Source organism: Rhea americana, unplaced genomic scaffold (assembly GCF_003343005.1).
Source record: "Rhea americana isolate MKP2758 unplaced genomic scaffold, rheAme1 scaffold_90, whole genome shotgun sequence".
Taxonomy (NCBI): Eukaryota; Metazoa; Chordata; class Aves; order Rheiformes; family Rheidae; genus Rhea; species Rhea americana.
In genome coordinates, this window is record NW_028187089.1 from 3,386,585 (window position 1) to 3,413,631 (window position 27,047).

The 27,047-nt window shown below is 50.5% G+C and overlaps 4 protein-coding genes across 5 annotated transcripts; all 4 read left to right on the forward strand.

Annotated features, from left to right (window-relative positions):
• The first annotated feature begins 71 nt into the window (after nucleotides 1–71).
• MARS2 (methionyl-tRNA synthetase 2, mitochondrial) lies at nucleotides 72–5,344 on the forward strand. Its single transcript, XM_085324351.1, has 3 exons — nucleotides 72–304; nucleotides 553–887; nucleotides 4,115–5,344. Exons 1-3 carry the CDS (start codon nucleotides 100–102, stop codon nucleotides 5,291–5,293), a joined length of 1,719 nt encoding a protein of 572 aa, XP_085180477.1. The 5' UTR covers nucleotides 72–99; the 3' UTR covers nucleotides 5,294–5,344.
• Nucleotides 5,345–10,383: 5,039 nt separating this feature from the next.
• On the forward strand, nucleotides 10,384–13,587 carry RAB33A (RAB33A, member RAS oncogene family). The gene is made up of 2 exons (XM_085324303.1): nucleotides 10,384–10,628; nucleotides 13,048–13,587. The coding sequence occupies exons 1-2, from the start codon at nucleotides 10,407–10,409 to the stop codon at nucleotides 13,501–13,503; spliced, it is 678 nt and encodes a 225-aa protein (XP_085180429.1). The 5' UTR covers nucleotides 10,384–10,406; the 3' UTR covers nucleotides 13,504–13,587.
• Nucleotides 13,588–13,652: 65 nt separating this feature from the next.
• On the forward strand, nucleotides 13,653–17,589 carry RBMX2 (RNA binding motif protein X-linked 2). Its single transcript, XM_085324275.1, has 6 exons — nucleotides 13,653–13,732; nucleotides 13,810–13,925; nucleotides 14,094–14,145; nucleotides 14,298–14,427; nucleotides 14,623–14,803; nucleotides 16,541–17,589. Exons 1-6 carry the CDS (start codon nucleotides 13,728–13,730, stop codon nucleotides 16,981–16,983), a joined length of 927 nt encoding a protein of 308 aa, XP_085180401.1. The 5' UTR covers nucleotides 13,653–13,727; the 3' UTR covers nucleotides 16,984–17,589.
• A 570-nt stretch (nucleotides 17,590–18,159) lies between these two features.
• Nucleotides 18,160–26,890, forward strand: SLC25A14 (solute carrier family 25 member 14). Of its 2 annotated transcripts, XR_014898152.1 has the most exons (10): nucleotides 18,160–18,270; nucleotides 18,343–18,490; nucleotides 18,607–18,701; nucleotides 20,338–20,423; nucleotides 21,187–21,282; nucleotides 23,490–23,614; nucleotides 24,742–24,877; nucleotides 25,501–25,581; nucleotides 26,418–26,560; nucleotides 26,682–26,890. XR_014898152.1 is itself a non-coding variant. In XM_085324246.1 (9 exons), exons 1-9 carry the CDS (start codon nucleotides 18,207–18,209, stop codon nucleotides 26,457–26,459), a joined length of 873 nt encoding a protein of 290 aa, XP_085180372.1. In that variant the 5' UTR covers nucleotides 18,160–18,206; the 3' UTR covers nucleotides 26,460–26,890. The 2 variants fall into 2 exon arrangements, 1 of the variants encoding a protein (XP_085180372.1); XM_085324246.1 differs by having other exon boundaries at nucleotides 26,418–26,890.
• The last annotated feature ends 157 nt before the right edge of the window (nucleotides 26,891–27,047 follow it).

Consider the following 27,047-nt stretch of genomic DNA (forward strand, 5'->3'; position numbering starts at 1 on the left):
CCGCCGCCTCGCTCCCATTGGCCCCCACTGCTGCGCCCCCGCCCGCCCCACCTTCCGAGGCGGCCGCTCTGCGCCGCTCGCCTCTATGATCAGGCCGCCATGCTGCGGCGGCCGGTGTGCCGCCTCGGGCGGGGGTTCTGCAGTGCTGCCGGCCCCGGCCCCGGCCGCCGYGTGCTGCTCTCCACGCCCATCTTTTACGCCAACGCGCCGCCGCATATCGGACACCTCTACTCRGCGCTGCTGGCGGACGCGTTGCACCGCCACCGCCGCCTCCGTGGYGCCGGCCCGGGCCGCCTCTCCACGGGTGAGCGAGGCCCGCCGGACCTTAGGTCTCTCTGCGGCYGCCCTGTGTCCCGCGGCTGCCCCGGGGCTCGTCCCCTGCTGCTGCCGCGACACCTTGGTGTCTTGGGTTCTCATATAACCCGCGGGCTGCCCGGGGGCCTTGCGTCCTGCCATGCAGCTCCCCGCTGTCCCCGGCAGTAGCAGAAGAAGGCAGCCCCCGGCCCCCTTCCCCTTGACCACCCTGCCACTCGTGTCTCTCTGGCGTTTCAGGCACCGACGAGCACGGGCTGAAGATCCAGCAGGCTGCGGCGGCGGCTGGAGTTTCACCACCACAGCTGTGCGCCCAGGTGTCTGGGCTGTTCCGCCACGTCTTGACCCAGGCAGCTGTCTCCTTCACTGACTTCATCCGCACCAGCGAGCCCCGCCACCAGCAAGCCGTGCAGCACTTCTGGGCTGCCCTTCAGGACCGTGGGGCACTCTATAAAGGGTCATATGAGGGCTGGTACTGCACCCCTGAAGAGTGCTTCCTGCCCGAGAGCCAGCTTGCTGACTGCAGGGATGCCCAGGGACGCATGTGCAAGGTGTCTTTGGAAACTGGCCATCAGGTAACAGTACTTGCACTTTCCATGTTAAGTTCAGGCAGTCTGAAGTACACACTGCCTACCTGTCTGTCACTTTGTCCTAGGAGATTTGGGGAATCTTGAAGGCATCCTGCAGGCTTTATAATTCATGTCAGCTGACACTTGTGCATACTTCAAGATATGTATCTTCCATTTGATGCAATCCCAAAGATGCCAGATGAAAAACAAATCTCAGCCGTGTCACAGGGAGAAGACTCTCTACCACTGTTTTTCACAGGCCATTGGCCTGGAAACAATGTTTTCAAGCAGTGATGAGAGAAGTTAGCTACAAAGAAGGAAGAAGGTGGTCCTTGGGTTAAGGTAACTGTTTATAACTGAGCTATTTGTTAGGTGTCCAGAGTTTTGGACCCAGTTTGTGAAGCAGTTTGGCTTGGCCACCAAACACTTTACATCAGTAATATCCTGTCACTTGGTTGTTGGTCTTAAGTAAAACACCGTCATGTCATCTGCCTRTAGTCTGATCTGGTGATCTTGCAATCCAGCAAGGTGTGTGCTGCCTAACCTGCAATCTGTCTGCCACTGCAGATTTTTTATAAGGTGTTAGTGGTTAAGTGATTTAGTCCAGCAGTTGTAGGTAGTCACACTTGAGATTATTCTCCTAACTGGGACATAGGAGTGTTGGCTCACTATATAAAGAGGCAAATATTGTTTCTTGATAGAGCACCTAATGTAGCTAGAGAAAAAGATGAGTTCTCAGGCAAATATGTATATACATTTATTTGGTCTGAAATAGAGACAGCAGACCTCAAAGTCAAATATACACTGAGAACCATTGTATGCCTTAGCTGTGTATCAGGCTGTCCAAGAGGAAGGGTGTTCATGGTGTTGAGAATATCTTACAGGGTTGGGGAGAAAGATGATAGGTGTTTATCTCCAACCAGAAAGAAAGAGATAGATGATTTGTTGCTTGATGAATGTGTGGATGAAAAGGAGAATACAAAATACCATAAAACTGATACCTCTGATGAGTCTCAAACTTTTGGTATCAGATAGAGCCTGGGGGCAAAAATGTGTAGCTCACTTTTGAATGTTCTTCAAATTTTCCTTGAACCCACTGAGATATCAGAGACTGTTCTGCAAGAATTTCACTCTTCACCCTGTTAGTGTGTGTTTATGTCATTTATCATGTAGCGAGGCTAGAGACGGGCCAGCAGAGGGTTCCCATATGGACAAAGGAGTACGGAGCACAGGGCTGTAAGAGGTAGAGGGAGCTGAGCTGGTTTAATTTGGCAAAGAGGAGTTGAAGGAATGATTTAATAGCAGCCTACAATTATTTGCAAGGGAGTTACAAAGACCGCAAAGCCAGGCGCTAAGCAAAGAGGTCAAGCCACAAGGTGTGCTGCAGGCATCAGACTGGGCATTAGGAAAAGCTCCTTCTTCAGGACAGTGGCATGGCCCTGGGACAGCTCCCTGGAGAGATGGGGGGCTTCATCTTTGGGAGTTTCTAGCCTCTGTGGGGCAAAGCTGCAGCCAGCTTGGACTGGTGCTGGCAACAGCCCTACTGCGAGTGCGTAGTGTGGAAGGCCCTTCTCACCTCCACTGCTCTGGTTTTGTGGACTGCATGTGAGGGTTCATTCTGTGTGCAGTRGTAGTTTAGTTTACCTATACAGTGAAAAGATACTTTCTTTGGGGAAATGCTGGTGCCGGACCAAGGACTGTGCTGTTCTGTATTTACTGGGAGAGGAACTGCATTTCTGGTTTTTGTTCATTGCTCAGGTCCAGCCTAGAGACTGTTAGTACATGTGGAGCTGCAGTGATTCTCTTTCTGATGAGGAGCTGAGGACTGACTGGCCAGGGAACAGCTCTGCTGAAAAAGCCCTGGAGGTTTTGGTAGACAGTAAGCTGAATGTGAACCAGCAATGTGCCCTGGAGGCAAACAGGATTATCTTGGGCTATAGGAACAGAAGCATCGCCTGTTTGAGGGGCATGATTGTCCCCTTCTACTCAGCCCTCATTAGACCACATCTAGGTATTGCATCCAATTTTGGGTCTCTCTGTACAGGGAAAACAATCAATAAACTGGAACAACTTCAGAGGAGGCCAGGACAGAGGAAACCTTTGTATGCAGTGTTATTCCTGGAAAGGTTGCTGAGGTATGGGATCCAGAAATCAGATAAGATTATGAAAAATTATAAAGAATTAAGGAAAAATTTTTGATGAAACTTACCCATGATCTGTGTAGGGCAAAGTGTTTCTTTTGGGGTGACCTTTTAATTTGGCAAGCAAAAGTAGTGGCAGCTATTAACTGAAATGAGACAAATTCAGCTATGCTGTGAAGTGTAGTTTCATACCACAGAGACTAATTATTCCTTAGGCCATCTTGCCTTGAGATGGGATAGATTTTTTTTTTTTTTTTTTTTTTTTTACTGCTTGTAATGAGAGTGATGCACTTTCTGGTTTAGTCAGAAATCATTAGGTTCAGTGCTAGAAGAAGAAACTCTGCCTGGCATGATGCCAAAATCTGTGCTTTCTTATTTTGGAGCCTTACTTAACTTTAAAAGATAAGAATTCCTGGCCTAGGCATAGATCTACAGTGCCTTTACACAGTTCAGTCATACCTTATATACTTGCAAAGTTTTAATTGTTTTACCTAGCTGTGTCATTTAATGAACTTAAACGTGTGGAAGAAGTGCTGTTCACGGACTATAAATCTGTTTGTACCAGGATGGCCYGTCAAGGTTAGCAGCTAAGATGGACTGAAGCTTAAACTGGGGGACAAGAGGGAGGCAGCAGCTAGGAGAGAAGCTAAGGCACCCACTAGGTTCTTCAGTAAGGCAGTAATTAAGTGGGTTGTGTCATTTTGTCTTTTTATGGTTCTGTACCATTGTTGCATGGCTGTGTTTTTAAGGAAGTACATTCTTGTTTCTGTAATTCTGGCTTGATGGCAGATAAATCTGGCATGTAGAAAGGTATTCCTGCTCAGGGGGCCCAAGGATCTTTGACAGCAGAATGCTGAGCTGTGCTGAGTGCCTAAATCTTTACATGTCATCCCAGGGAACCTGGGGAGATAGTGTCTTAGGATTTAGGAAAGGAGGTTCCCCCTCAGCATGGAAAGACCCCAGGGACTCCATGTGTGATGAAGAGCACACCCAAATGCAAATGCAGTGTCATGTGACAAACTCTGTACAAGAAATGCAGTGTGCAAATTATGAAAGTCTGAGTTGTAATTCTTTTCTCCGCTGTGTTTTCAGGTGCACTGGACTAAAGAGGATAATTACATGTTCAGGCTGTCTGAATTTCAGGAGCCATTGCGGAAGTGGCTCTGGGACAACCCACATGTCATTTCCCCTCTTCCTTTCTATCAGCAAGTGCWCTGCTGGCTGGAAGAGGACTTGCCAGATTTGTCTGTCTCTCGTGAGAGGAGCCGGTTACAGTGGGGTATCCCTGTCCCCAGTGACTCAACACAAACTATTTATGTTTGGGTGGATGCCTTGGTGAACTATCTGAGTGTTGTGGGCTACCCTGAGACACACAGTGAGTGGTGGCCTGCGGCACACCATATTGTGGGCAAGGACATCCTCAAGTTTCATGCTGTCTACTGGCCAGCACTGCTGATGGCAGCTGGGCTGGCCCCACCTGAGCAGATCTGCGTGCACTCCCACTGGACTGTCCGTGGGCAGAAGATGTCCAAAAGCTTGGGTAATGTCATTGACCCTGTTTCTTGTTTTGGACAGTACACAGTAGATGGTTTTCGGTATTTCCTGCTAAGGCAAGGCGTGCCTGAGCGGGATTGTGACTATTATGATGAGAAGGTTGTYAAGCTACTGAATTCTGAACTGGCAGATGCACTTGGGGGACTTCTGAATCGTTCAACAGCTCTCAACATCAACCCCAGCAACACTTACCCTTGTTTCTCAGAGTCTTGTTTTCCAAAGATTTCAGATTATAATGGGACACAAGCCTTGGGTAGGGCTTCAACTGAAGACTATGAGCTGGTTGCATCTGTGGCTTCTCTGCCTCTGCAGGTGGCCAGTTACTTTGAAAGTTTTCAGATCTACAAGGCTTTAGAATGTATTGTCTTGTGCGTAAGGCAGACCAACAGCTTCTTCCAGAGACACAGGCCCTGGAAACTGGACCGAAAAGACCCTGCTGAGAAGCTCTGGCTCGACACCATCATTCATGTTACATTGGAATGCCTGCGGGTCTATGGGACTCTCCTGCAGCCTGTGATCCCAGACATTGCAGACAAATTGCTTTCCAGGCTGGCTGTTGAGGCAGAGGAGAGAAGTCTCTCAAGTTTGACATTTCTGCCACGCTACAATGGGAAGCCTTGTCGTTTTGAAGGGAGACAGCTTGGACCTGACACTGGCATCTTATTTCACAGACTGGAGAAGTCAAGACAATCTCAGATGGAAAACAAAAGACTCTAGTTTCTTGACAAACAGCTTCTGTAAATAAAAACCTCCAGGAAGTCCCCGGAAGTATTGTCTTTGCGTGTGTGTGTGTGTTTTTCAAGAAGTTCCTCCCATCTCTTGGTAATGGTGTAATAATGGTGTAAAGTGAATGAGCTGGAAAAAAGCACTGAGCAGGGATGTGCTGTCCTGCCTGGGAGACTGGTGTAGGTCTCTTCCTGACTTGGAAAGCAGATGCCCTTGGGTAGGTCAGTTGGGTGAGCTGTGCCAATTGCTAGGAAGGCTTCTCTGGCCCCTTGGAGGGGCATCTAAATAGCTTAATTTGTAGCAGAGAAAGCTGAAGATGCAGGCAGGGCCTAAATATTGCTGCTGGGTTTTTTTCTGCTATCTTTTCAGGGATGTAAAGGGAGTGGGGGAAATATTTATCCTATTAAAATAGGGAACGCTCTCTATAGAGCCTTAAAGCACCAGTTGGGAGCCCTCTTGCCTGCCTACTCTTATCTTCCCACCTGGCCTCTTTACTTTGTCTTTTCTGACCTGAGGAGCAAGTCAGGTACTCTACTAAGCACATTTGAGCATGAACATGGAAGCCAGTTCCTTCAGCAATCTCCTCCCAGAGACAGCAATCCCCTAACTTGCTTGTTCCAGGAATCTCTCCACGTGGAGTGTTATGGAAAAACAGGATATCTGGGACAGCAGCAGCAATCAGCCTGGAGCAAAAAAAGCTGGAGTGAAGAGACTGGAACTGATTAAGGTCAGAGCGAGGGGAGAGGAATTGCTGAAAAGTCCTAGGATCAGAAGTATGGGAGCTTTCCTGCTGGGCAGCAGCAGTGCTGCCTGGCAGAGTTACCTGCCAGTGGCTGGGTGGGCATCTTGGCCAGCAGTAGACTCTCAATGCTTTAAGTCTGGCCTCATGTGGCAGTCAGGCTATGTGAGCACAGATAAGTGGGGTGCAGATTTGCTACTGGGGTGGGGTAGGTTTGTGGAGGTTGTACCTGGGTTATTCCTGGCAGCTAGAAACAAGCCTTCCATTTAAGAAGACTCTAAGGCTCTGGGCAAAGGAGATTGCTTGATCCAGAAAAAGATTACTTCGTGCAGCTCCCACGCAGAGAATGATGGTGGCACTTGCAGAACTTTGGTGGGGGTTTCCCGTGTGGAGTTGACGAGGAGGCTGGCATTGGGGTTGAATTCCTATGAGGATCAAACTGCCCCTGCAGAAAAGTTCTTTCCTTGGGCCTTCTTAATGCTGTCTATACACCCAGAGGGAGAGGGCTGAGCAGCAGCTCTGCAGCTGATGTCCCCATGTCACCTTGACTCCTTTGGAGGTTTTTGGCTRAGACAGGACAAGGTAGGTAATCAGAGATGCTCTCCTGATAACATCTCTGCGACACAGTCCAGATGGATCTGTTGGCTGTATTGGCTGAGCTTCCTTTAGGGATGAAAATCCTCAGATCAGCTGCTGTAGGTATGAGCCCAGACAGGGGTGATCTCTTCTGTTTGACTCTTCTCTTTACACTGAACCCAGTAGGTGAGGCAGTATGGTATAGAGGTTAGAAATGGTAGTCTTGCTCAGTTAAATTTGTGAATGAGAACAAACTTGAAAGGAGGGGAGAATCTTTGTTTCAGGCACACTCTTGTTTAAGTCTTTTCTGCTTGCTGTGGGATTTCTTGCAGTCTCCTGGTTTCATTTCAGTGATGCTGTAACAAGGCTGCTGATTTCCTCTGATATCCTGAGGTAGTTGGGATAATCTGGGGACCTCTGGCAAATCCTCACCAGCCTTTGGCTCCCTCATTTCCCATCAAGTGCCTGCTCTGCAGTGGGGCCTTGCTGTATCTGGGGCCAATTTTAGGGGGTTATGATCTCTTTTGGACTTGCCTGAGCTACTTTATCAAGGCAGCAGGAGCAGCCCCACCTTGGAGCACTGTGGGCCTCTGTAAACACAGCAAAGGCTCTTACTGCCTTTTCAGTTCTCCATTTTACCCTCTCTCCCTATRCCACAATGCACCACCCACTCTGTTTCATATTAGCTGTAAGAAGAACACCAAGCTCTGGAGTTTCTTCACACCCCCGTCTGGCAGTGCTCTGCCTCTTTCTGCTGTGCCCTCACACAGTTTACCTGATACTGCTCACTCCTGCCCCTAACCATCCCTTCCTTGTTCAGGCTGCAAACCTCAGAGCTCCTACTCCCYGGGCATGGATCCAAGCAGAGGCCTGCAGAAGACCTGTTGCCCTGTTCCATCCCCAAAGTATGGAGATAAGTGAGACCTCAGCCCATTCCTTGTCATCTCCAAAGCTGACAGCAGCAGTTAGGAGCTCCATTGCACTCCTGGAAGAGCCAGAGAGAACGGCTGGGAGCCTAGCTCCTCTGTAGCAGGAGCTGCAGCACAACAGCTATAGGTTCCCTTCTCTCTGCACATCTCTTCCTCAGCCCCAGGGTGCATGGTTCTACCTAGGCCAGAGCATTCACACAAGCTGCCACAGCCTGCTTGGGGCTCCTTCTGCACACTGATTAGGACATGTGTCATCCTCTGAGCATCTCACAACAAAAGGCAGCAGCACCTTAGTTGGGGCTGGCAAACCATTTACAAAGAGGATCTCTTTGGCATCATAAGCTATTGCCCAGGCAGTGATGAGCCCTCAAGCATGTGTGTGATTCTTCCCCCCCAGTTCACAGTGCTGCCCTTAAACTGGTCTTTCTCAACCCTCTCTCACCTCTATCACTGCTTGCCTACCCTGCTGGTCCCTGGTCTGTCCAGGGGAGGTGGCATGCAGGGTGTATGTCACGCTGCTCTCACTGCCACAGGGCTCCCAGGCAGAAGCTGTGAAGGTATGAGGAGCTGGGCAGTCTGTCCTCCCTGGGCTCCTCGTGTGAGGGATTTGTATTGTCCTGTGGGAGCACAGCGCTCCTGCTTCCAAAAAGATTAGCCATGGTCTTCCTGAGGCCAAAGGCAAGCTGCTGCACCCTGCTCCTGCTCTTCAGTGCTGCTGTCCTATGGGAGCCAGGAGTTAGGAGTGGGCAAATGGCAACTGGGTTATGCATCTTCTGCCCCACCTGAGTGTGCCATCTGCCATGTCTCTGTACCCACATTCGTGTGACATTGACTGTGTCTCTCTGCCCTGACAGGCGTGACACAGGCTATTGCTCTGTGCCCGTACTGATGTTATACCAGCTGTGTCTCTATGCCCGTGTTGGTGTGACAGTAGCTGTACTCTGACTGATGGGGCACTGGCTGTGTCTCTGTGCCAGTAGTGGCATAACGCTGGCCATTTTTCACCCGTCAGGATGTGGAGACACTTCGTATGTCACACCAACATGGGCATAGAGGCATAGCTGGTGTAACACCACCATAGGCAGAGAGTAATGGCCAGTGTCATACCTGTCAGGGCACAGAAACACAGTTGGTGCCACTACAATATCAAAACAGAGATGCAGCCAGTGTCACACCAACATGGGCACAGAGAAGTGGCTGGAGATGCAGCAAGTGACACACCAACACTGGCACAGAGACACACCAGTCTCACAACAAAGTGGGAACAGACTCATGGCTGGTGTCACAACACTATGGGCATGGAGACACAGCTGGCATCACACCAGCATGGTCACAGAGACTCGGACAGTGTCACTCCAAAATGGGCATAGAGACACAGCCCATTTCACACTAACTTGGGCACAGAGACACAGGTGGTGTGACACTAACATGGCACAGAGACAGGGTTGGTGTCACAGCAATAAGGGCACAGAGACACAACCAGTGTCACACTAACATCAGCACAGAGACACAACTGGTGACACATCAACACAGGCACAGAAACACAGCCAATGTCACACCTGTCAGGCCAGAGAGAGAGTCAGATGGTGTCACACAAGCCACAGCACAGTGCCACAGCTGGTGTGAAACCAACAGGGGCACACACACATAGCTGGTGTCACACTGACATCAGAACAGAGGCATAGCCAGTATCACACTAACATAGGCACAGAGACACAGCTGGTCTCACATCAGCATGGGCACAGAGACATATCCGGTGTCACAGCAATGTGTGCACAGATACATAGCCAATGTTACAAATACAGCAGCTCAAGACACACAGCTGGTTTCACACCAACATCAGCACCATGACACAGCCAGTGTCACAACAAAATGGGCACGGAGATTTGACTGGGGTCACATCAACATGAGCACTGAGCTTATGTCCCACCTGTCAGGGCATGGAAACATAGCTGATGTCACACCAGCACGGGCACAGGTACTTAGCCAGTGTCATACCTTTCAATATATGGAGAAATGTTGGTGTGACACCAGCTGCTTCTCTGTGCCCATATTGGTGTGACACCAGCTGTGTCTTCATGTCCTGACAGGTGGGACAATGGCCATGTCTCTGTGGTGATATTCATGTGACACCAACATTGTCTCTGTGCCAATATTGGTATGACACCAGCTGTGTCTCCCTGCCCTGACAAACAGTACAATGCTCATGTCTCTGTGCCCATCTTGATGGGATACCAGCTGTGTCTCTCTGCCCTGACAGGTGTGGCACCAGCCATTTCTCTGTGCCCACATTAGTGTGACACAAGTGTCTCTGTGCCCTGACAGATGTGACATTGGCCATGTTTTTGTGCCGGCATTGCTGTGACACCTGTTTATTTTTAGGCCCACATTGCTGGGATGACAACTGTGTCTCTGCACCTATCCTGGTGTGACACTAGCCATGTCTCTGTGCCCATGCCACAGTGACACCGGCTGTGTCTCCACAGGGCAGGGGAACAGCGGGTGGTGCAGGCGCATGGGGCGGGCTGGTGCCAGTGCAGGTGCTCGTTGTCAAGGGGGGCTGGTGCTGGTGTGGGTGCATGGGGAAGCTGGTGCAGGTGCCTGCTGGTGGGTCAGCGCTGGCACTGGTGTGCAGCAAAGCCAGTGGTGGTGCTGATGCCTGCTGGCTGGACAGGTCGGTGCTGGTGTGGGTGCATGGGGAAGCCAGTGGCAGTGCAGGTGCCCACTGGTGGGGCGGGCCGCCTCTCTGAGTGTGCATCGACCACCTGATCCCGCTCCGCCCGCCGCAGCCGCAGCTGCAGCCGCAGCCTTTGTGCGCGGGGCGGCGCGGCCCCATGAGGCGCTGAGGCGGCAGTGCGGGATGGCGGCGGGCAGCGGCGGGCGGCCGCCGGGCCCCGAGTCCTCGCTGGAGCCCTACGTGCAGACCCGCATCTTCAAGATCATTGTGATCGGGGACTCCAACGTTGGCAAGACTTGCCTGACCTTCCGCTTCTGCGGAGGCACCTTCCCTGAGAAGACTGAGGCCACCATCGGCGTGGACTTCCGAGAGAAAACAGTGGAGATCGAGGGGGAGCGCATCAAGGTGGGCGGTGGGGGTGGCTGCTTGGAGCGGGCAGCGGGGGGTGTGTGGCAGCCCCCGGGGGTGACCCTGGCCAGCCACGGCGGCACCACGCTCAGCAGCCCCTCAGTTCCAGAGGCAACACTGAGCACCAAGCATTGGCACGGTTTTTCATTCTCGCCTTGCAGAGATATCTCCCGAGCTCCGCAGTTCCCATATTTGCTTGAGTCTGCAGGGAACAATAGCTTGGGGTGAAATATTACCATTGTCCTGCTGTTCCGACATCCGACACAGGCAGATCTCCAAAGTGTCGGCACTGCCTCCGGCTCCAGGAGGTGGACCGCAGGGCAGCGCGTGGGGTGATGCTCCAGGGGTGCTGGAGGAATGAGCTGTATGCAGAAATGCGTGCRCTTTCGGGGGAGCAGACTGCTGGCGGCTAGTGGTGGCTGTGCCGGGGGGGGGGTAATCCTGGCTGACCTCAGCGGGCTTGACACCTGCGATGTTACCACTCCAGGCTGGTGTCAGCAAACGCTACAAGGATGTGATTTTGGCTGAACTAGAACAGAGCTGCTTTGCTATGCATAGACCAATGTAACAACTGTAAGAAATTCATTAGCTCAGACCTGAAGAGCTCTGATCGATGTGTCAGAACAGATCTGCAGATCAACAGCAGCTGGTAAGAAACAGTTTGAGAAGCACAGTTTGCAGCTGATCTTGGCCTGCCCGATTACATGGATCAGCACCACCAGCAGTCTGTGTATAAGACTGGCTGCTGGAAGAAACAAATATTGCTACTTTGCTGACAGATGGATGATCAAAAGTTGAGGGATTAATCACAGTGAAATAAGAGCTAATATTGGTTGATGAGAAATAGAACTGGAATTTTAGGTGTGCTTTTAAACTGTCCGTGAAATACTCGTTTTTTGGTTTCGTTTTTATAAAAAGTTACTGATTTCCCCCTTGCTTTCCCTGGTTCCATCCAACACTGCACAGCTGTGTTGTTGGAAGCTATAGTGCAGGCCAGCACGAAGCCTGTCTTACCACCACTAGCTTTAGAGTGGTGACAGGCTTGCTACCTTTTGATACTATTTATGCTCCCACGGGCAGGACTAATGGGTAGTACAGCAAACCAGCCTTGTCCTGGGACCACGTGTAACAGGGAAGTTGAGAGGGAACAAGGAGGGTTGAGAGATGCAAGACATACCCTCCATCTCCTGCTCTACACAAATCAAACAGCCTGCGATAGATTGGCATGGAACTGGTGAATGAGCAGCAGCTCTTTTTTGCCAGAATTCTTCCCCTCTTTTTTGCCCGAAAAGACTTTGGGGCAGGCACTGTCTTAGTGGGGTGTAGGGTGGTTTGAGGTCAACCACAGGCTTGTGTTTAGAAATAACCAATTCCAGGCTTCATGACATTGCGGGCAAGGACCAGCACAGAGACCAGTCTCTTTGCCCTGCCTCCTCTGTAGATACCACTGTGTGTCACAAAATCATGGAATCACAGAATGCTTGCACTTGGAAGGGACCTCTGGAGATCATCTAGTCCAACCTCCCTGCTCAAGCAGGGTCACCTAGAGCATGTTAGACAGGGTTGCATCCCGGCGGGTTTTGAGTATCTCCAGAGAAGGAGCCTCCACAACCTCTYCTAGCAACCTCTTCCAGTGCTGTCACCCTCACAGTAAAGAAGTTCTTCCTTATATTCAGGCAGAACTTCCTGTGGTTCAGTTTGTGCCCATTGCCTGTTGTCCTGAATTGTGTAATTGTCGCAGTTCTCTTTTATAGCATAGGATTAGGCAGATCAATGTCCTGATCTGGTGTAAGAATGTTTCTGAAATGGGAAGTGTTTTGTGCAGTTTGTTTTGGAGGGGCAGGGGAGATGATGGTCAACTGCCATCAGGACGAGGGTAAGAAGCAGGGAGCGGGTCAGCAACTGCATGCTGCAGGAGAGATGCCTGACAAGGCGTTTTAAAGTCAAGTATATCTTTCACCTAGACCCAACCATCAGGCAGTGACATTCCTTACTCAGAGCACAAGGACCGAAAGTGTGTTGCTAATTCTCTTGACTGTGCTGGACTCAGCTGTGGTGGCTGGAAATGGGATGTGCTGTGCAGAGCCTTGGACTTGTCCGTGAATGCTGAAGGCAAAGGAAAGCGCTGACATAATCTCTCTTATTAAATGAGCTGGGATTGATGGTTGAATTATACAAGCTTTTGGGCATAGGCACCGCCACATACAGGCTCGGGCACTGTGGACACATGCCCAGAACTCACCTAGCAATCCTGGATTGTCTAGTAAGATGTAGCTGTCTCCTGCATCTTCCCACTATGGTTCAGGAAACCAACCTGCTCCTGAGACAGTTAAGCCCTGGTTTTAGGGGTGGATGCTTGGAGCTGCCGTAAGCTTCTTTCCTGTCTGCCTCAAGGACACTGTGCTTTGCTTTCTAGGTCCAGGTGTGGGACACAGCTGGCCAGGAGAGGTTTCGGAAGAGTATGGTAGAACATTACTACCGCAACGTGCATGCTGTCGTCTTCGTTTACGACGTCACGAAGATGACATCCTTCACCAACCTCAAGATGTGGATCGAAGAGTGCAACGGGCACGCAGTGCCCCCCCTCGTGCCCAAGGTGCTTGTTGGGAACAAGTGTGACTTAAAGGAACTGATCCAAGTGCCATCCAGCATGGCTCTGAAATTTGCTGATGCTCACAACATGCTGCTGTTCGAGACCTCAGCCAAGGACCCTAAGGAGAGCCAAAACGTGGAGTCCATTTTTATGTGCCTGGCCTGCCGGCTGAAGGCCCAGAAGTCGCTGCTGTACCGAGACATGGAGAGGCAGCAGGGCAGGGTGCAGAAACTGGAGCTCGCGCAAGATGCCAACGGTAAAACCTCCTGCCCATGCTGAGCGAGCCGGCTCGGGGGGCCGGGAGCGGCGCCACCACGCCGCCTCCCCCTCTCACTGTTACCAATAAAGTCTGTGTGGCTGCAACCGGCGCTGGTGGTGCTTCGCGCGGCGCGGCGCGCATGCGCGGCGGCGGCGGCGGCGGCGGAAGGGGGAGCTGCGCCCAGGCCGCGCGGCGCGCATGCGCGGAGGCGGCTTGCGCAGGCGCAGTGCGCGCTGCTGTCACCATGAAGTAGGTTTGGGGGGCGCGCGTGGGGGGAGGGGGAAGTGTCCTTTTGCTTTGGTGTTAACGGTGCCCGTCGCCCCCAGCCCACTGACGAAGGTGAAGCTAATCAACGAGCTGAACGCGCGGGAGGCGGAGCTGGGCGTGCAGGAGGCTGTGTCGTGGCACGCCGAGTACAAGGACAGCGCCTGGGTCTTCGTGGGTACGTGCGGCCGCGGCGCGGCTGAGGGAGGCGAGGGGCGCCACCACCCGCCGTGGCGGGGAGGGAGCGGCCGCGACCGCGGTGGGTGGCGGTGGAGGGGAGCCCCGGCCCGGCGCGGCCCGGGGGCTGCGGCCCTGCCCGGTGCCGCCACACACCTCTCCCCCGCAGGCGGGCTGCCCTACGAGCTGACCGAAGGGGACATCATCTGCGTGTTCTCACAGTAAGTGCCGCTGCCCTCGCTGCTCTTCGGGGCCTGRTCGTGCCGGTGCCACCTCTCTGAGTGGGACCTGCTCTGCTGCTTGCCCTCCTGCCAGCTGCGAGGCCCTCTGCACCTTCCCTGTGGCCGTTTTGGCTGCTAATCGTGTGTTTCAGGTATGGAGAAGTTGTGAACATTAATCTGGTGCGGGACAAGAAGACAGGAAAGTCCAAAGGCTTCTGCTTTCTTTGTTATGAAGACCAGAGAAGCACTATTCTTGCTGTTGACAACTTTAATGGAATCAAGGTCAGTGAAGCAGAGTGAAATGTAGTCCTGTCTGGCTAAGGTGGCTCCTAGTATGTCATGTCATGTCAAACAGCAGCCCTAACAGTGTTAACACTGTTATCCTATCCTATCCTATCCTATCCTATCCTAACACTGCTATCCCATGTTGTTTGGGAAACTTGTCTGTGGCTGTGCTAACTATGTGACTCCTTGCAGATAAAAGGAAGGACGATCCGAGTGGACCATGTGGCAAACTATCGCCCCCCCAAAGACTCTGATGACTTAGATGATGTCACCAAAGCCCTCCGTGAAAAGGGCTGTGGAGTTAAAACRCCACCTCATACTTCATCTGATTCGTTGTCAGAAGATGACAATGTGCCAGTGAAAAAGAAAAAAGGTTAAGTGTGTTTCTATCAGAGTCCTTATCCCAGTTGGGAATGTCTGCATGAATCCTTCTGTCCTGCCAGGACCCTTAGCTCAGGGAAACAACATCAGTGTGAGAAGGAGGGGCAGATGTGTGCTCGAAAAGTGCCATGGTCCTGAAGACCAGATTGTAATTTATGATTTCCTGAGATGTATCTGATTGTCTGTATTTAGTCTGTATTTAGTCTTGTACCCCCATCCTCTCAGAGCTGTATCTTGCAGGTAATAATAGTACTTTTTTTCCTGGAAAAAAAGAATCTGGATGCTAGGCTGTAGTGTTACATCAGGGAGCAGCAGTGCTGTTGGGGATAGGGAAAGGAAAGGCTGAAAAAAAAAAGCACCACCTAATCTTAAAATCAGGAAGTAGCCCTTCTGATACTAGAGTGTTGTAGATGCATTGGATGACCCTGATGTAGCCTGCAAAACATAATTTGTGTAGAGCATAAAAGCAGACTCGATTGAGATTGTTTGGCTAGAAGCTGAAGCCAGTCAAGGTAGACTTAAAGAAAAAGGTATAAGTTAAACCAATTCCATGAGTAAATATTCCCTGTTGTCAGGGGATACAGCAGGGTCTTTTGCTGTATATCTTTCAGAAAACATCTTGTTTTTTGTTATGAGATAGTCTTGTTCAGCTTGGGTTTACTGAAGGAGTGTGCCAAGTAAAGGGTTAGCCTGTGTGATCATACTGATGCCCTTTTAGAAAATATTAGGAATTTTTATCCATCTTTGCAGCAGAGATCTTAAAGTAATGCACATCAAGGCCTGCAGAATACTAGAAGCAGTGACTTGTAGCAGAAACTGTTTTACCTTTGCTTGTTAACCCCTTGCAAGTGGTGCCTAACTGTAATGGAGTTGTAGCTCCCAGGATGATCTAGTTTGGCATGGTGATGTTGGCAAAGGGGAGGGAAGTCATTCTGGAATTGGCTGTTACGCTTATGACCTGTAACCTRCCAAATGCAGGAACCTTCCCTCCAGGACCTAGGCTGTGTCTGTGACAGGCTCCTTATTTACTGCAGGTTTTAGGCCCTCCTGGGCCTTCTGGTGTGTTGAGTCAAGACCTTACTTTAATGCATTCCTTTTTCAACATAAAGACAGGAGTTTAGTAGTGTTGCATTGATGTAGATGCAGAGTGGAGGCCTTGGTGTGGGATAGAAGGTAATATAGGTCAGACTAGAGTCCTAGTTTGAAAGAGAGAGGCTGGAGAAAATAAAATACAGAAGAATACTAAGGTGAGGGACTAGGTGTTGCTCCAGAGAGCTGGGGAGATGCACAAAAATGAGAAAGGCAAAGGAGAGTGAAGATGGAAACGAAGTATTGAGTCTGGAGAAGGAGATTTCCACAGAGTTGATAAGGACATTCCTAGTGTTGCATGTATGTTACTGAGAAAAGAGATTTTAAAGAAGGTGCTTGACTGGCTAAACCATGTTAAAATATCCCAGCTTAGCTGGGAAGAATGCAGTGTAGCAATCATGAAAGAAGGAAGTAGGATGGATCAGTCTGGAAGAAAAATGGCAGAGCTGGAAGTGGAATAGGATCTCTCTGGGGAATTGGGAGGCTGTGAAACTTGAGGGGGGAAAAAAACAAAAACCATCGACCTTATCTAAAGATGGGAGGATGGTCAAAAGATGCTGTGGTGTTAGATGGCATAGCTTGAGGAGCTGAACTAATACTTGCAGGACTATTGCTTCCTAAAGATGAACCTGTATTTCAGATAAAGAGAAAAGCAGGCAAGAACAGCAAAAGCAGAGCCTGCATGCTGGGAAGAGAGCTGTGTCTGCGGAGGAATTGCATCCAAGAATCAAAATTAAAAAGGAGAAAGAGGATCCTGCCTATGACCAGTATGCCAATGTGAGTCAGCAGTCCTGGAATGGGTCTGAGAGGAAATATGTGAGCAGGACCCAGCGGGAAGAGGAAGAGCAGAGGCACCAGAGAGCTTCAGAGAGAAGAAGGGAAAAGAGCTGCCAGGAACAGCGGGGACAAAACAGCCTGCGGAAAGAGAGAGGAGAGACTGGCAGAAAGGGTGAAGGCCGCAGCAGCAGACGAGAAGAGCGTCTTGAGGGAACCAGATCCAGGGACCACCGGGAGAGCAGTGCCAGAGAGCCCCATTCCAGGCACAGAGAGCCAAGTACCACTAGGAATTCCAGCCACCACTGAGCTGTGGGGTGAGCAGTACCTGGGGCCATGGCTGCTCCAACTAAACAGTTGGAGTGTGTTCCCTGAACCAACTCAAAGCCTGCGTGAARCTTCCTTATGCCTCTTTGAGGATGCCACAGCTAGACTGCTAGTTTCCACTAGTTCTAGCTTTGTTTCTCATTCCAGCTCTCAGATAAAGAGTCTCCTCCTCGTTTCTGGTGCAGTCTGGGATGTGAATTTTGTTGTCTTGTTGTTCAGCCCTTCTGTGCTGTGTTACCTTGCAGCATTAATGGTGGATGGCCTTGCAGACATGTAGCTGGTTTAAGCCATTCACTGTGACATGAAAACAATCACTGGGCTGCTGGTGTCCCCTAAGGAGTTGGCAGACCTGGCAGAACTGTTTTCCAGTTGTCCCTCTGCTGTTACACTCACTTTCTCATCTTTCGCTGCAGTCAGTGAGAGATTGATGGGAATCTTTTAGGCCTTACACACACTGGCTTTGTCTCCTGAGCCCATCCTGTCTATCTGCCTGCTTCTGTAATGAATCTCAAGGATGCCTTGTTGAGTCAGGGCTATTTATTGTTTTTTTTTTAATGTCCCTTAATAAAACTGATAAATTAACTGAAAGATAGGACTGTGAGCAGCAATTCTGTTTCCTGGTAACTGATAAAGGTATACTTTCTTCCTTATACTGTGTTCAAACTGACTTGACCTGAAGACCAAAGGTAACTGATACCAAATTTGGGGATATATGGCAACATAGGAATTGGATGGGTTTTAGCCCTATCTGGTTGCTATGGGAGACCTTGCTGTATGAAAATATGACTCAAGATCCCCATGGTGCGTAGATAGGAAATAGTAGGGTTTCAAGTAGTTGCTTAGCTGCAACGCTTCAAGGGCAGGATGCRAGGTGCTTCATCTGCTGAGTGTACCAGAGCCAGTGCCTGGAAGATGCTGGACAGGACTGAAGGCTGAGAATGAAGAACTTCAGTGGGGTTGGCGTGAGGAAGAGGAGGGGGCAGGGATCGAGGGGCAGGCTGCTATCGGGGCCTCAAGATCTTGCAAGTGAGGCGCGGGTGCGGCCGCCGGCTGAGCGGCGGAGAGGGGTCGCATGCGGCCGCCGCCCGCAGGACCGGGGCCGGGCGCGCGTCACGCGGGGGCGGCCCCGGCGCGAGCGCTTCCTCTTCCGGCGGGGCGGAGACAGGTGTCCCGGCTCGGTGCGCCGTCGCCCGCTCCGCCATGCCATGTCCGCGCTGAACTGGAAACCCTTCGTGTACGGCGGGCTCGCCTCCATCGTGGCCGAGTTCGGTGAGGCGCGGCGCGGCGGGGCGCCCGCTCTGCCACGCCGCGGCGCGCCGCTCACGGCCGCTCTCCCCGCAGGCACGTTCCCCGTGGACCTCACCAAGACTCGGCTGCAGGTGCAGGGCCAGGGCGCGGACGCGCGCTTCCGCGAGGTGCGCTACCGCGGCATGTTCCACGCGCTCTTCCGCATCTGCCGCGAGGAGGGCGGCCGCGCCCTGTACTCGGGGTAAGCGCTGCCCACCCCCTCCGCACCGCCCATCCGCGGGCAGCCGCCGCCGCCGCGCCGGCACCGGGCCGGCGGCGGCACCGGGCCCAGCCGCGTCCCCTTTGTTCACCGCTCAGGATCGCCCCGGCCTTGCTCAGACAGGCGTCCTACGGCACCATAAAGATCGGCATCTACCAGAGTCTGAAGCGGCTCTTCGTCGATCGCCTGGAAGGTCAGTGTCAGCGGACGCGGCRGTGCGGCGCAGCGTGCCGGAGGCGCCGCTTGAGGCCTTGCGCACTCTCTGCTGCGTGGTCTCGCTCATTCCCTTCCTTGTCCTTCGCAGCCACAGATTCCCCAAGAAACTGAGCGTTTCTCTCCCCTCCCTCCCCACCCCCCGGTTCTGCTAAGCCTTTTTATTTGTGTGATAATAGTGGCACTAGGTTTCAGTATAGGAGCTCGCTGGGCTTGGTGCTGCTCACAGTCGTGGAGCGATGCCTAGCCAAGCACCTCCCTTTCTAAACTGATCTTTCCTCTCACTAGCCTTGATCCGTGGCTTATCAGAGCCAGAAAAGCTATTGTCAACTCAGGCATGTCTGTCCTTCCTAATTAGCCTCAGGAAAGATACCATGTCCCAGCTGTGTTCCCTGGACATCCCTGTGTTACTTGGATTGAAAGCTGCAGTAGCAAACATCACCCTTCTCCCTGCTGGAGCCTTTGAGTCCTTGTACCCTCACACAGCAGCTGTGATTTGCAGAGAAATTACAGTGTGCAACTCCTTAGCTTTTGCTCCAGCCCCTTAGATGGGATACCACGAATGCTCCTGACCTCTACACCTCTGGTGAGGAAAGCCTCTGCCACTTCTATCTAGATAGCAGGGCGCTAAGAGTCTGGTATGTGTTCACTGAAGGAGTACCAAGCACTGGACACGCAGATAAGGTTTAATCCCTGGTCTGGCACAAGTGAATGTTGTCGTGACGTTACGGTCTGGGAAAGGGAGGTGAGGGAGGCTCGGCTCATTCGGCAGGCCAGTGAGAGGACCAGGATTACAACACTGTAGGGCTTTTTCCTTGGGTTGCTCTACTTTTGAGTAACATCCTTCCCTGTGCTTGGTTCTGTGACATGTATGCTGGACTGCACATCTCTTCCCCGCGTGGTGCAGCCCCATTTCCAGTTGTGAGTACTGTTGTCTGAATGTTTGTCTCCCTACAGGCCTGGGGCAGCCAGTGGCCTGGTCTCCTCTGGGAAGTGCTGTGGTCAGTACCAGCAAAGGGCCATGCCTTTTTCCGATATAACCATCGCTCTAATACTGGGCCTGGAAGTCTTGGAGATTGCCTCCCTCCTCTCCACCCGGAACTAATTGCATCTTTCTAACTTTTGCCTGGGTTACCTGCTCTCTGTTTTCTCAAGTTGGCTGCACATTCAAAGTGCAGCCAGCTGCGGCTCCAGAACAAAACTTTTGGGCATTAGGTTACCTCAAGAAGCATTTAGTTGTCCCCCTCTGTCCTCCCTTTATCTTGCCCTGACTACACCATGATCAGGGGACACTGAAATCTCAGATAATTGTGGAAAATTTTCCTATATAGTAATCTTTTTCTTGCTCAATCAGCTAGACTCATCATCAATCAGACTTGCTTCTCTCTGAAAGTGCTGAATGTTTCAGCTGCTGCTTTCCACCTCTGGCAGCGGAGGCAGTTATGGGGATAGATCTGCCAACAGCTGAGGGTAGTTGATTGGTCTCTGCTCTTGTAACTTCACCATTTGATTTGGTAGCGAAACTTTTCTGTTCTTCCCGGAGCTTCTTGCTTGTTCAGTACAGTCTCTGCACCTTCTCTTAAGATATTTAGGATCTGATCTTTTCTTGATTGCAGATGAAACGCTACTAATCAATGTGATCTGTGGAGTGGTTTCAGGGGTGATCTCCTCCGCACTTGCCAATCCAACAGATGTGCTGAAGGTAAGACACGTATGTGGCCAGAGACAGCTCACTGCCACCTTTGTTTTGCCATGTTGAAGCTGCTGCTTTATAATGAAGATGGATCTCTTCCAGCTGCAGTGAGATGCTCTCCAAGCCACTGTTGTATTGGTTCTGTTAATTTGGGCTTCTTGCGAATGAGAACAGAGGTCCAGAACAGAAACCGTTTTTTAAAAAATGCAGCTCTTAAAGATCAGGAAACTGCTTATGGTGAGGAGTGGAGGTTGTGTTATCCTAAAAATGAGTAAAGCAAATGGTGTGGTAGCCAGGCATTCAGCAGATCTAAGCTCCTTTCCCTGCAACCACTATGCTTCATTTGGCTGATAAAGTTCAATCCTACCAATTCTGTGGAGTGACCAGAGTTCAGTGGGAACTGCTGGATCCCCTCCATTCCCCACTGCTAGGTCACTGAGGTCGAGAAACTCTGCTCTGAGCAGAGATAGTCTAGAGAACTTTCCTGCACTTTTTCCTGTTTAGCTCTGCCTTCTGGGACTGTGTTCAAGGTGGAAAGATCTTGCCTGTCACTTCTCTGCGTTGTCCGAGTTTTGCATTGCATTTCCACCCTGCCACAGTCCCTGCTCCTCGCCTGCTGTTATCACTTGACACTCGATTTCTAGTGAAAAGGCATACAGGTAGCATGTCTGCTCTGAGTTGCTGCCTTCTACRAGGAAGTCCATTGAGCTGGTACCTTTGCCATCCTGGGCAGGCCCGGATGCCATCCTGCTGACTCTTGCATTTGTTTCAGATTCGAATGCAGGCTCAAGGCAGTTTATTCCAGGGTGGCATGATTGGCAGCTTCATCGATATCTATCAGCAGGAGGGTACCCGAGGCCTCTGGAGGGTGAGTTGCTGGAAATCTTCTCTCTAGTAGCAGAAGTAATGGCTTTCTCAGCTGTTTGCTCCTCACCATCAAGCGTCCTTAGGCCCTGGTGCAGTATTTGCAGAGGATTTTGGCCCAAGAGTAGTAACAAATTTCTGGTTCTAGTCGCTGGCCAAACAGAAACACATGTATGATGGAGATTGGATCTGTGCTACAGCAACACCAAGGCTTGGCCAGGCAGGCCTGTTTCCCAGGACTGAGGATGATGTGCCTCAAGTTTCAAATAGATGAGTCTCCCTTGATTGGACCAATATTTGGGCTTAGGTGAGCATTACTGGGCTGGATCCTCCTTGTGCTCTGCTCTGGGGATGATGCTGTGCCTAGCATGCCTTGGAGTCAGTTAGCAGTGTGTGTGCAGTGCACTGCTGCATGCAGTGAGTGGGACAATTTCCCTACCTCTGAATATGAGCAGCTGAGCTCATCACATGGAGGAGGAATTCTAAATAACTTGGAGTGCAAAAGACATAGAGTAACTTTCTGAAGTTCACAAAATCACAGAATCAATAAGGTTGGAAGGGACCTCTGGATATCTTCTAGTCCAACCTCCCTGCTCAAGCAGGGTCACCTAGAGCATGTTCCCTCAAACCTATCTTGCGTCCCAACCTACCCACTGTCATAGTCCTCTGAAACTTGTCATCTGTGTATATAAAGAGTATGACCAAGTGTTGGGCCTTGGGGAAGCTGGTGATGTAAGACTCTTGGGCTCAAAGATGAGAGCTAAGCTCAGGCCTTACTGTTTGGATTTTGGCAGTGGTTCTTCGGCTTTATGTTAAGGAATCTCACTCTGTCCTTGCAAAGCAGTCTGTTCACTCAGCTACTTAGCCCTCTGTCTAGAAGCGAGCTCAAGTACAGGAGTTCCAAAATCAGAGTGCTTTTCTACAAAAGCAACAGCCGTATTTCTCTCGTATGGCCAGGGAAGTCCTCTACAGGAAAATAGGTTTTGGAATGAACTGCCTGGGAAGAGGAGGGAAGAGAGAAGAGAGGTCAGTCCACTGCTAATTTTGACTTAGCAGTTACTCTGAGGTTATTCCTGTTCTCTAAACAAATCCGTGCAAGAGGGGAAGCAAGAACAGAAAAGAAGTGAAACCATCTGTATTAGTGATGTGTACTGCAGGCAGGGTGCAGTACACAGAAACATCAGTTTCAAGGTGGTTTCTAGTGATCAAGCTAGTCCAGTTACTCACTGGTCTGGGACAACCACTAGGTAGAGGTCTCCTAACTCCAGTATTCCCTCAGGCTGAGGCAGAGCTGTTTTTGCTATCCTGACATCTCACCAATTTTAGCAGTTATCCTGTGGGGACGAGCTGATGTTTGAACTGGCTGTGCCAGGATTTTGTTAGACAGAAACCCAAAAGGAGACTGTCAAATGCTGTAGTAGCTCGGCAGGATGGAAACAGGAGGAGCTGTAAACCTGAAAAGTAGTTTTACTTCTTACAATTGCTTAGGTTTTGTGTGATGAGAAAGCTGGATGTCCTGGTGGGTTAGCTCACARTCTGGCTGCGTTGATGTGTTGCTCCTAGTTGCAGTGACTGGAGAGTTCTCCCATGACAATGTGGGATTCCTGGAATTACTCGGATGGTGTTACAGTTGCTGTGCCATGGGTCCAACTCAGCATTGCCTTTGTGTTCTTCTTGCCCTGTGTAGCTGGTTCTTCTTACTTGAGCTCATACTTTTTTCTTTCAGTTGTATAGCCAGATTTCAGATCAGTGTCCTGCCAGCAGCAATGCTTAACAGTACATGAAGAACTCCCAGATCACAAGCCTTGACAAAGCAGAGTCTGGCTGCTGTTGTGTACCAAGGAGGATCTGGAGCTACATGTGGCTCCCTAGGTAGCTGCTGCTTTTGCTCTTGCGTTAATCTTCTCTGATATTGAAATCAGTGGGCCCTGTTCAGCAGGGGAAGACCAGTGGATTGAAGCCTGATTCCTGTGTGCTGTTGGCTGGGAGGAAAATAGCATCGCATGGTTAATCTAGGTGGAGTAACACTGCCAGGGTGGAGGGTGAAGGAATCCTCCTTAGCTTTGCAGTAAAGTGGAAAGACAGTGAGCTGCTGTAACTGAAAAGCTGCAGCTGCAATACAGGGGCAGGAGGATGCAATGGAGAATGTCACAAAAGGCCCTTGAGAGACACCTGGGGAGAGATGCTGTAACTGATGTTTGTGCTTTACAGGGTGTTGTTCCAACGGCCCAGAGAGCTGCTATCGTGGTTGGAGTGGAACTGCCAGTCTATGACATCACCAAGAAACACTTAATTCTGTCGGGCCTGATGGGTGATACAGTCTTTGCCCACTTTGTGTAAGTATTTGCCATGGTTGCTGCACTCTCCAAGCTTAGCAGGGTTTGGGAAGCAATTGTTTAGCAGGGGAGTAAGGTGGAATTTTTGGTGAAACATTGGGCTCGTTCCTGATTATAGAGCAAGTGCTGTGGAGCTGCAGAGAGCAGGCTCAGTACTTAAAAGGGATATGCTGTGTCAACTGGAACAACTCAAAATGCCCAGCAAGCACCCCCAGGGAGACTTCCCTGTAGAAGACACCTGGCAGAAAACTGGTGAAATTAAACTGTAGTTTCAGCTCACTGATGTTACAGAAATGCTGGTCCCGACTGCTGTTGCTCCATATCTGTACCCTGGTATGAACAAGTTGGAGAGATGTGAGCAGCAGGAATGCCAATTGTGTGACTAACTGTAGCACCAGTTGAAAGAGCTGCTCCAGTCCTAGGTCCTCACCTCTACAGAAGTTTTCAGTTTGCAGCCGTTGCTGCTTAGAGTTCTGTGGATGACTTTCAGAACTGACCTGGACAAGACCTTGAGCAATCTGATCTAGCTTTGAAGTCAGCCCTGCTCAGAGCAGGGGTTGGGTTAGAAATCTTTCAGAATCCCTTTTCATGTACATCTCCTGTTATTCTTCTGGCAGATGCTTTAGCTGGAGGTGCTGCAGTACATCAGCTGGGTTTGCCTGCTGTGGGCTGAAGGTGATGAGTACTAGACTGTACTCACAGGGAGAAGAGTAGCAGCTTCAGGGTTCTCTAACTGCCTTTAGTCTCTTCCCCTGCCCTGGTGAGAAGAATGTGTGCTTCCAAGAGGCTGTCTTCAGGTCTGTGTCACCTTGACAGCAGTGAGAGCCACTTGCCAGACTGCAGGCTGCTCCTCTGGAGACCCAGCAGTGAGCTCTGGCAAGGACCTTGATTAGGCAAAGCTGAATTGTTTCCCTTCTCTGAGCTCCCTGGGCTCTCATACTGGTGTGTGTCCTGCCTCTGCCTGTTTCTGGATGCAGACAGACAGWGCAGTTTAAATTTCTTGCTAAAGACTTTTCATAAAATTCAGTGATAGATGCTCTTTGTGCTTTTGTCAAGGCCTGTCTCCCATTCCGAGCTTGAATGGCCATGTTCAGAGCAGCTCTTCTCTAATGTTTTGGTGCATATAGTTCCAGTTTTACGTGTGGGCTGGCTGGTGCCATTGCCTCCAATCCTGTGGACGTGGTGCGAACACGGATGATGAACCAGCGGGCAATAGTGGGCAGCATGGAGCTCTATAAGGGCACTTTGGATGGTCTTGTGAAGGTAAGGAGGTGACAAAGGAGGGCAAATCCCTGTCTTTAGGAGCTTGGCCAGATTCTGGCTACATATACCACTGATCTTAGCAATTAGACGACCACAGAACATGCTCATCATTAAGTGTTTCAGACGAATTAGAGAAGGCCTAGAGCCGTTTTCCTAAGTCTAAGTTCACCAACACCTTGAGCATTCTTCCAATCTCACTTTATGGGAGAAAATTTTTAGAGATGCAGTTTGGTTATGTTCTTGGGCAAAGTGTCATTTGCAGCCTAATGCGTTGGAGAAGCACCCTAACACCACCTCCAGTGGCCTATCTGCTTGTTTCAGTAGCTTTAAAGACCTGTAATGTCACTCATGGCACTGAGGAGGTGGATAGAGCAGGGACCTAAAGTGATCTTACTGTGTAGCACAGCAGGGGACATGGAACTGTTTGGTGTTAAGGATGTTGCACTTTGAATGCTGTTTACTGTGTGTGTCACGTTGATTTCATCCTCAAAGCATGGACTTGCTACCCTACCGCTGTTGGTTTTCCTGCAGCAGAGATCTTCCCTGGGCCTGATGCTGTCTGCATTATGTGACTGTGCCTGAAGAGGTGTCTCATAATTGATCTGTCTCTTCTCTCCTCCCAGATGTGGAAGAGCGAGGGCTTCTTTGCGCTTTATAAAGGTTTCTGGCCCAACTGGCTTCGGCTTGGTCCGTGGAACATCATTGTATCCTTCAGAGTGCTACTGGGAGGTCAGGAGTATGGGGATGCAGGGGAAGACCAAACTATAAGGGAAGTGCAGAGCAGACCCCCTGACAGTGCACCTTTGACTCTGTTCATCACCTTATAGCCTATATCTTTTCTGTAGCAGTCCAAAGAAAACTGCCTGTCCTGCCTGGACAAACACAGGCTGTGGTGTGGCTGCAGTGATTAAAGTGCCACAAAAATGACACTGGTTGTAGTGCTGTTTCTAACAGCCAGCTCTGTGGGTGGCAAGCACAGGGACTTTCAGTGCAAGAGCACTGGAATCTTTTGTGAAGTGTGTGCTCTCAAACCCTTGGCTTGAGACTTTCCATTTAGCCTGAGCTCCTTGAGGTGCAGCAGTTTCTGGACTGCTTCTGGGACTGGGGAACATTCTTCTGCTCTGAGATGGGTGCTGGTCTGCTATGCAGGATCAGCGATGCTGTGTTGCTGCACTGGCTCCTTCTTTCCCTCTAGAAATTTGTATATAATTTACTTGAAATAAGTCACATCTTAGAAAGTACACACCTCGGGCTAAAGTTGGCTCTCTTTCTCAATGGTCTTGGTTGGCCTGGGCCTGCTTGTTTGTGGGTCAGTGTCTTCCCTCTCCTGATAGTTCACCTTCCACAGCGCTCTCTTCCATCCATTCAAGTCATTTTACGTGGCCTGGAAGAGGGGCTTCCCTGTCTTGGCCTTCAGCTGTACTGCACTGATGCTTTCCATGCCTTGCTTCTGCTCATGAGCGTGGCCTGGCCAGGTGGGAAGGCCCAGTGCAGATGCCTGATATATTTGTCTGACCCAATTCCTTGACATTCCTGTCAGTTTTTTATCACCTATGAGCAGTTGAAGCGACTTCCATTTTGAGAGCTGGATTCATTCCATGAGGACCATCTTCAAGACTTGCAGCAGAGAGCTTTGCTGCTGCCTTCCTATTCATTTCACCATCTCCATGTTCTGATGTTTTGGTACAAGTGCATCTGGACCCTCATTCCCCCAAATTGCATGGTCCCTGGAGCATGTTCTGGCTGAAGTAAAACTGGGAGGCTCAAGGCAGATGCTGCATGTATTTTTTTTTTTTTGACACAGAGACAAGTATTAACTGTACAAGTGTCTGGGCATGAAGCGGTATCTTCTGTGAAGATCTGTACGTTCCAGTGGCCTTTGGATGCAGCAGTGATTTGTTTGGCTCATGTGCATTTTTCTGCCGTGCCTGCGGGGTGAGGCTGGAGGTTGGACAGGGTGCTGTCATGTTTTCCTGCAGACATGTAATCTCATTAAATTATTTATTGACTGAATGGCATGAGTTTGTGTTTGTGCAGATTTACTGCAGGTGTAGTTCTCAGAGCAGATGGTGTGTCTGCCTTTGGAGAGAACAGAAGCATTTTTTTCAGGACATACATATCTTTTTTTTTTTCCCCCCCAAAGTATATGTTGGCTTTTTCTACCAATCTT

Bases quoted from the DNA above. Each gene is read 5' to 3' on its own strand.
- RAB33A (XM_085324303.1), top strand. From the start codon at position 10,407: ATGGCGGCGGGCAGCGGCGGGCGGCCGCCGGGCCCCGAGTCCTCGCTG. The intron at 10,629-13,047 runs GTGGGCGGTGGG...TTTGCTTTCTAG, and splicing joins TCGAGGGGGAGCGCATCAAG to GTCCAGGTGTGGGACACAGC.
- SLC25A14 (XM_085324246.1), top strand. From the start codon at position 18,207: ATGTCCGCGCTGAACTGGAAACCCTTCGTGTACGGCGGGCTCGCCTCC. The intron at 18,702-20,337 runs GTCAGTGTCAGC...TCTTGATTGCAG, and splicing joins CTTCGTCGATCGCCTGGAAG to ATGAAACGCTACTAATCAAT. The intron at 20,424-21,186 runs GTAAGACACGTA...CATTTGTTTCAG, and splicing joins ATCCAACAGATGTGCTGAAG to ATTCGAATGCAGGCTCAAGG.